The following is a 9,285-nucleotide window of genomic DNA, read 5'->3' as shown; positions in this document are numbered from 1 at the left end:
ACAGTATGCATATGCATGCAGATATGTTGATCCAGAAAGAAGGGCACAATATAAAAATAAAAATAAAATAAAAAGATATAAAATTGAAGGCAATGCTCCCTTCAAACCGGTTAAAGTCTTCAACCCCGTCAAACTTTCTCAACCTTGTCACATTAATATTTTTGTAAAAAATAGGGAAGGCAATTAAAAATGAAGCCATTTCTTGCTGATTACCACCGGACATGTTGAGGACTAACACCATATAATTGTGGTTTTAGTTAAACATCTAAATTTACAATATTCTGTACAAAAATAGAGACCATGGCACAATTTGTCTATTTTTAACTTCAGTCTCAAAAAATGTGAAACAATTCATAAATATTACATTTGTTGTTATTAAATTGTTATGAGGGACACATGAGCAGTAGGTGGATGTTTGTTTTATAGCAAGTCCATTTTGTCCGTTACAGGGTTGAGAATAAAAGGTGTTCAAATCTGAAAAATACTTAATTAATAAAAGGTTTTAAAAGCCGGAGGTGGGAAAATATGATATATTTTTTTGGAGGTTTAATATGTGCCTAATGATGTGGGCTATTTAGAAAATGATTTATATGTAGTTTAATTAAACAGAAATCCAAGTTGAAATATTACAGAATCCCAGGAATGACCCATATATATATATATATATATACACACTCACCTAAAGGATTATTAGGAACACCATACTAATACTGTGTTTGACCCCCTTTCGCCTTCAGAACTGCCTTAATTCTATGTGGCATTGATTCAACAAGGTGCTGAAAGAATTCTTTAGAAATGTTGGCCCATATTGATAGGATAGCATCTTGCAGTTGATGGAGATTTGTGGGATGCACATCCAGGGCACGAAGCTCCCGTTCCACCACATCCCAAAGATGCTCTATTGGGTTGAGATCTGGTGACTGTGGGGGCCATTTTAGTACAGTGAACTCATTGTCATGTTCAAGAAACCAATTTGAAATGATTCGAGCTTTGTGACATGGTGCATTATCCTGCTGGAAGTAGCCATCAGAGGATGGGTACATGGTGGCCATAAAGGGATGGACATGGTCAGAAACAATGCTCAGGTAGGCCGTGGCATTTAAACGATGCCAAATTGGCACTAAGGGGCCTAAAGTGTGCCAAGAAAACATCCCCCACACCATTACACCACCACCACCAGCCTGCACAGTGGTAACAAAGCATAATGGATCCATGTTCTCATTCTGTTTACGCCAAATTCTGACTCTACCATCTGAATGTCTCAACAGAAATCGAGACTCATCAGACCAGGCAACATTTTTCCAGTCTTCAACTTTCCAATTTTGGTGAGCTCTTGCAAATTGTAGCCTCTTTTTCCTATTTGTAGTGGACATGAGTGGTACCCGGTGGGGCCTTCTGCTGTTGTAGCCCATCCGCCTCAAGGTTGTGCGTGTTGTGGCTTCACAAATGCTTTGCTGCATACCTCGGTTGTAACGAGTGGTTATTTCTGTCAAAGTTGCTCTTCTATCAGCTTGAATCAGTCGGCCCATTCTCCTCTGACCTCTAGCATCAAAAAGGCATTTTCGCCCACAGGACTGCCGCATACTGGATGTTTTTCCCTTTTCACACCATTCTTTGTAAACCCTAGAAATGGTTGTACGTGAAAATCCCCGTAACTGAGCAGATTGTGAAATACTCAGACCGGCCCATCTGGCACCAACAACCATGCCACGCTCAAAATTGCTTAAATCACCTTTCTTTCCCATTCTGACATTCAGTTTGGAGTTCAGGAGATTGTCTTGACCAGGACTACACCCCTAAATGCATTGAAGCAACTGCCATGTGATTGGTTGATTAGATAATTACATTAATGAGAAATTGAACAGGTGTTCCTAATAATCCTTTAGGTGAGAGTATATATATATATATCAACATGAACATAATGTACCCTCACCACATGAGATCCAGTCATCCTGAATGAATGAATGAAATCTTTATTTCGAACAATTAATAAAAATAATAATAAAATAAATAAATAAAGACAGCAATCCTCTGGGCGTTTTACATAGAACGCCTTTTTTATTTAAAAACGCAAAACAGTAAAGGTATACAAGTGTTTTTATCTTAAAATGCGTCTGAAGCAGCAATGAGGCACGCCAAAACTATTAGAAACATTAATCTTGCAAATGTATACATGTAAACTACTTTAAAACTACTTTTTAAACTACCGTGGTCAAATGAAAAACAGAGCCCACAAATGCTTAACATGGGGCAGGTCACCTAATGGGGGCCAACATGATGCGATAGTCCTACTAGCAAAATACTATTCCCAGATAGCACACTTATGTCTCCAAGGTGTCTTTTAAAGAACACTGCACCTGGAAAGCATCTGTTTTGTACAATCATATGATAGGCATCTTTTTAAAAAGCAGTTTCCAAACCATAATCATCTAAAAGATATTGATATAGGCGTGCTATCATAATTCAGATTAATCCTTTACTTCCATATAACTGAAAACTTACTTGTAAAAATGTTTTTTTTTTTACAACTGCAATGGACAAAGAACTATTGCTTCAGGTAAGTGATTGATGTCAGGTGAAGTCCACTGTCATAGCAGAAAACACAACTTAAAAAACAAAAACAAAGTATACCTTTAATTTGTGGCAATGATACCATTTCTTTAGGATTGATGGTTACCTTGTATTGAGACATCTACTAGTCTAAAGATTAAAAAACATAAATCAGTTCACAGAGTGAACTGTAAAAAATGGGTTACAGTTTATTTTAAGGTATCTGTTACAGTGTAATAATACATTTAAGTACTGAGTTATAATAATTAACTAGATGTACTTACTATAGGGTTTGGATTTGGTTTAGTTCCATGTAATTAAGCACAATTTATAGTAATTACTATAGTAACTACATGTAACATATTACAGACACTGTAAAATAAAGTGTTACGTAAAATGTCCTATTTTAGGTATTTTTTTTATTTTTTATTAAAAGCTATTACTAAAAGCTTCTGGTAGATAATTAATATCACGAGAAGTCCATTGTCATAGTGGCAAACACAACCTAAATGATAATAATAATACTGCATGTCCCTTTATCCCCCCTCCCCCCTTCAATAGTAATTATGACCAGACCACATGACATTTAACACATATGACACATAACTTTTTAAGGATGTCATGTTAGAAATTCCCATCCAAGTTCATGCTTTCCAATCGTAATTCTAGAGAACTAGTATGAACATACATGTGAATTGAAACTAAACGAATGGCCTACTTTGGCAACGAAACCCCCCAAAGCCACAAGCCAATGATACAAATTCTTTAGGTATGATTGGCAGTGGCCTTGTATTGAGACTAGTGTGTCTACTACTTGTATCTACTAAAGATTAAAAAACACTTACAAATGCCAGAATGAACAGTAAAACAGAAAGAAAAGAAAAACTGAGTTTGAATCATTTTATTTATACTGTAGGTTTAGTAAGCTGAACAAATGCTCTTCTGATGAGCATTTTAGCCACATCTGGTTGGTACATGGACGCTTGGTCGGTTACTGTGTTTAATTCTTGAATGCACGTACAATACAGACTAGTGTAAACTCTGAAAGAAAAAGCTGTAGTGACCCAAGTCAGATATCAACAACCATGCAATAGTCAGGACCTCAGATCCAGATATACTGTATGTAGTTCTAAACCGCACTGGATTACATCTGACCCAAATCGAAAAAAGTGGCAGGCCACCACTCTCCCCTGACACTAGTTTCAATGATCTGGTCTGTATTGAGTAACTGGACATGACCGCAATCTCACTGCATTGCAAGTGTTGTTTGTTGGGCAACTTTTGCACCAAGAACACAATCGAAAGTTCCATGAATGTACATTTGAAACAAATTTAAACTAAGACTTAATAAACCACTCCATTTCATAAGGCTTTCAGAGATATGAGTTGAATTCTTTTATAAGTGGTTTATAGATAGGAGACTAACTGGGCAGACAGTACAATAATACATTTTGTGCTGATAGTTGGGGTACCAAAGCTTTAATAATGCAGCTGCCCCCCAAACTCCTCTTTCCAACCCACAATATGCTAAAACTTCAAAACTGAATTAACATACTTCTGTTAATGAATCATTAATTCATAGGTTTAGGATTCACTGCTGCTCTATGGTACTGTTATACAGTATATGAGATACATTTTCATGAATGGAGGGATTTCACAAAGACAAACAGGAAAACACACTTTCATTCTCTCTCTCTCGCTTTCACTCACACACACCAAGCAAGCGCAGACTAACTTCTGTATAGTTCATTAAACAGATACCAGTGAGGAGCAGGCTAGGGATTCAACGGCCTGTTAGGAGGGAAAGTGCCGGATCCGACAGTCTTTAAGAACAGGCTGTGGCTTTTAAAACACAACATGAGCTTGTCATCATTTGAGAGTCCGTCTGCTTTTCACCTGTAACCCTCTCAAGAGCCCCTCTTCCCTCCGCATTTCCGTCACACCTCACAGCCACCAGAAGCGTATGTATACGATCAGCATGATGAAGAAGACTCCACCCGCAGCTAGCTTAGCGTACGTGGAGCGAGTGTTCAGGTACTTAGCGTCGCTTCTGTATTTCTTCGACAGGCTGGACAAGTTGCTGGCCTTCGAGTCCAATGCTGAGGAAAAAACATGAAGATGTGAAGAGAAGAAATCTAAAAAATACAGTACAGAATTTTGCAGGTTTTGCTCAGGGATCTTAAACCCTTTCAGGCCAATGACTTCTTTAATGAATAGAGAGACTACCATTTAAAAAATTTGGGGTCGGTAAGTTTTTTCAATGTTTTTGAAAGAAGTCTTTTATGCTCACCATGTCTTGCATTTATTTGACTATTTATTTTTATAACAATTTAAAATATCATTTATTCCTGTGAACTGTGCTATATTTTTTTGTAGCATTTATTTTAAATAGAAATATTTTGTAACATTGTAAATGTCTTTAGTGTCACTTTCGATCAATTTAAGGTGTCCTTGCAAAAAAAAAAAAAAACGACCTGCACTGTAGTGTATAAACAAAAAAGTTACAAATAACATTTGCATTTAAACCTATATATTCATGCATTTGCATTCTTTGTTCAATTAAAATAAATGTAAACATAATAAAGTCATTAAAACATTATTGAAAATAGCATCATATACTTGAAATATGCATTTAATTCTGTTTTTTTTAAATGAGGCAAGGACAGTGAATAATTTGAACTTTAAATAACTTTAGCTTTGGTTTAAGTTAAGTGAATATTGTATTCGACATGCCTCAAAAACAGATTTTAAAGATGGAAGAGAGAAAAATAATTTCATTTTATATGTCCTGAAACTGGGGGGGGGGGGAGGGGGGGGGGGGGGGGGGGGGTCATCACAAGCATTATTTACCAGATAAGGCCTCTCCCCGCTGCAGAACTTCTTCTATGTTGGCCACCATGATTCTCTGTACATCCTGTAGCTCTGTGTTGATGTTGCTCAGGTTCCTGCGTGCTCTGCTGTCGATATATGACTTTTTGGTCTTCTGAATATACGTATCTTTGGACAGATAGGAAGGTAGAATTACAAGGTTGTCTCTTGATGGGAAATAGATGAAACTCTGGCCATTGAGAGAGAGTGAGGGCTATTACCAAACTCTATGAAAGAGTAGGGCCTGGAGACCGTAGGCACCTTCTTGCCATGTTGTTCGTGAAACTCTGCCTGCAGATCTTCCAGATAACCGAAGGCTAGCTTTTTAGGAAACACGGCCTCACAGAGAACCAGATAGCAAACTCCTTTCTCTATGACGTAGCTTTGAGAAGAGACATATTTTATTAGCAATGGGTTTTATTTAGCACATATTTTGTGTGTAAATCTTGAAATCACAATTTTTACCTACTTATTATGAAAAGGAAGAGAAAAGTTTTTCTTTATTTTTGGAGCTGTGGTGTGCCAACTTTTCTCTTCCTTTTTGCAACTCTTTGTGGTTGAGCAACCATTATTGAGCTTTTTACCCATTGGATGTGTGCACTTTGTGTTTGAACCTACCTATTATGAGCAACTATTTAATCAGCTTCAGTGTAGTTTTAATATATTGTACACTTACTGAAAAGCCATTGATCCAGCTTCTAAGGTGCATCGATTGGGACTCTGTTCATTTAGTTTGCGGAAGAGCTGTTTGGCTTGGCTCTGATATTGCTGGAGGTCTCGACCCATCTAAGAACAAAAGTGCAAATTTAGTAGATAACACACTTAATCTTACACTGATACATGATTTGACTCAATCCTCTTCAGAGGGATTTCACAAATCTAAAGGTGAACAAACCTTTTCACTTCCCTTCATGGCAGCATGAAAGGAGGAAACGTAAAGATGTTAGACCTTAATCGAACGGCTGCTGTAAAGGTAATGAAACTGCTGGGCACCTATTAGACACATTAACACCATTTGGAACAACTCTACAGAATTTTTTCATTATTTCTTCCAAATCTACCACAGCCCAAAACTTTGTCTTGGTCATCTAAACATCAACAACAGAGTTTTTACAAGCTACAAATGAGAAACAAAGGAAATAAGCTGATTTGCAGTTTATGTTTTTATTTATTTTATTTTTTAGATTTTGACGCAAATACATAAGATGCTTTGCATCAGTTTATGGACAATTGTAGAAGTTCAGATGAACATAAAAAGTTACAGGTCAATCAGTCACAAACAATACTGAGTGAAAAGTGACAAGAGAATCACATACTCTTTTTGTTGAAAGGGAATAGATCATTTTAATGTACACTTCTCCAAGGTCATATCTGCCTACATATTTCTCTGAATTACAGAAATAGCACATACGCACACAAATATAATTGAGAAAATTCATTGTTTGCTTGTCCTCAAGACATTCCAAACTAGGGATGATTTAACATACAATACCATTACAAGACGCACTTCACACTATAACGTTAGTCTCTTCCTCACACAGATGTCATTTATCGTACGCGTATAGAAGATGTGAAGCATCTGGTCACTATACTTTATTTTTTAAATTGTACAGAAAAATAGAGCAATGAGCATTCTACAAAATATAGACACTCTTTTTGTGTTACATAGAAGAAAGGTATAGCCTACGGGTTTGGAGCAATATGAAGTTGAGTAAATGATGACAGAACTTTTCAGTGAATAATACTTTTAAATAGTCATTTTAAATCCTCATAGCATCGCCATCGTTATTAAATGAATAACTAACATAAAGTACAATTGAATTTTTGAGGAAATGTGCCTGAACCCGTTAATTTAGAGGTTTATCCTAAAGTGCTTGACTATAAACATATAAAAAAAATCTATATGGAACAAATCGCATCATACAAAATCTAAATGAAAAAAGATGCTAATGTTGTTTAAATGGGAAATACTGCAAATGTAGCGTTTATATGCGATTTAATTATTATACTGGCTTAATATAATATAGATGATGTTAAAAAGACTAAAAATACCATTAAATAAATCAAGTAATTTGAAAATGAAGTCAGAAGAAAAAAATTATGAAAACAATTATCAAATATTTGTATGATGTTGTTAACTTATTTGCTTGTGTTTTTAAATTATTTATTTTAAAAAAAAACGTTAAAGGGATAGTTCACTTTGAAATTAATTTTTGATATGTTTTAGCTTTCCTCAAGGGCATCCAAGATGTAGCTGTCTTTGTTTCCGCAGTAGTTTCAATTTTGATATTTTTAGGTCAAACTGTTCTTGTCTGTCAGTCATATAATGCAGGTCTATGGTCACTTCCTCAAAGAGCATGCACAGAGAAGTCCAAATTAAACATGATTTAATGACTCGTAAATGTAAGTACACATTGATGGCCTAAGACACGAAACGAGCGGTTTGTGTGAGAAAACGAACAGTATTTATATCGTTTTTACCTCTTGTAATCACAGCCACGTCCAAGTGATCTGAGGGCGCGGGCGCTTCGGTCTGTGCGTTACAAGAGGTAAAAACGATATAAATACTGTTCATTTTCTCACACAAACCGCTCGTTTCGTGTCTTAGGCCATCAATGTGTACTTACATTTACGAGTCATTAAATCATGTTTAATTTGGACTTCTCTGTGCATGCTCTTTGAGGAGGTGACCATAGACCTGCATTATATGACTGACAGACAAGAACGGTTTGACCTAAAAATATCAAAATTGAAACTACTGCGGAAACAAAGACACCTACATCTTGAGGTAAGCTAAAACATATCAAAAATGAATTTCAAAGTGAACTATCCCTTTAATTTTTAATATGGAGGGTGAAGACAAACGGAGTAAACCAGATGCAAATCAAGACAGTTCAAATCAAGACAGAAGAGGGCGCTGTTACGGATCAAAAGCACTCAAATTATACGGTTACATCTAATGATTAATGAACCTTTTCTCTGTGACCAATTACAGCTTTCAAACTGAGAATAAACGACGGAGACGAATATAATATAAGATACAGATTTACTGTTAGATTCCAAATAAAGCATTTCAAATTAGTGTAAACACTACAACGACGAATTACTGAAAGCTGAGCTAATAACGGCCAGATTAAAAACTCTCTGCTGTTGTGGATTACAATCCCGGACAACTATACACGTTTAGAAGAAAACGCCATGTTTTCAGGGCATTGCTCTTTGATTTGTCACATCTACAGCACACATAGGCCTAGTGTACATGATATAATCTGATAAATCACTGAGCTCATACCTGCTCATCCTCCTGCATTGAAGCGGCCAGCGGCAGTCCATCCGCCAGCCGCGCGATCATTGTCAGCAGCACCATTTTACTGTAATGTCAGATTTACACACAGCAGGTGTATGTGGAGCAGTTAACAGCTGTGAAATATCTGTGTCTGGATTACAGCTTCACAACACTCCTCCGGAGTCCGTACACTACGCTGAGCTGGACGGAAATACGTCAATATTAGGCGTCACCGTATTATTGTCCCGCAGCGTTTTACTTTTTTAAACCACTATCTTTGGTTCCGCATATGCTTGGGGATTATATATGATTATATGTTGCTTTTGAATGACATAAATTAATGATTTAGATCTGAGATGTTTATCTAATATTTTGCCTGGGTGCTCACCAGTCTACCGGATATAACGTCCTATCTATCAAGAGTTGACACATAGGTTGCCTCAGCTGCCTGGTTTCACAGACAGGGTTTGGACTAAACCAGGATTAGACATTAGTTCAATAGCTGGGTTTCAGTCACGTGATTATGATGACGCGCGAAATTCAGATGGAGGGCAGGGAGTGAAGAGCGCAATGGACGAGAT

The 9,285-nt window shown here is 36.7% G+C and overlaps 1 protein-coding gene across 2 annotated transcripts; it reads right to left on the bottom strand.

Moving 5' to 3' along the window:
* Positions 1-3,436: 3,436 nt before the first annotated feature.
* sec22bb (SEC22 homolog B, vesicle trafficking protein b) lies at positions 3,437-8,928 on the bottom strand. 2 transcript variants are annotated; one of them, XM_056252341.1, is made up of 6 exons: positions 8,711-8,837; positions 6,314-6,411; positions 6,095-6,204; positions 5,640-5,800; positions 5,401-5,547; positions 3,437-4,649 (listed from the first exon to the last, which is right to left on the bottom strand). In XM_056252341.1, exons 2-6 carry the CDS (start codon positions 6,329-6,331, stop codon positions 4,495-4,497), a joined length of 591 nt encoding a protein of 196 aa, XP_056108316.1. In that variant the 5' UTR covers positions 6,332-6,411; positions 8,711-8,837; the 3' UTR covers positions 3,437-4,494. The 2 variants fall into 2 exon arrangements, with proteins under 2 accessions (XP_056108316.1, XP_056108315.1); XM_056252340.1 differs by lacking the exon at positions 6,314-6,411 and having other exon boundaries at positions 8,711-8,928.
* Positions 8,929-9,285: the final 357 nt, after the last annotated feature.

The sequence above is a fragment of the Rhinichthys klamathensis genome, unplaced genomic scaffold (genome assembly GCF_029890125.1).
Source record: "Rhinichthys klamathensis goyatoka isolate OS25496 unplaced genomic scaffold, OSU_Roscu_1.1 h1tg000094l_1, whole genome shotgun sequence".
NCBI lineage: Eukaryota > Metazoa > Chordata > Actinopteri > Cypriniformes > Leuciscidae > Rhinichthys > Rhinichthys klamathensis.
Note: the sequence above shows the minus strand (reverse complement) of the source record. Positions and strands in the feature narration are given on the sequence as shown.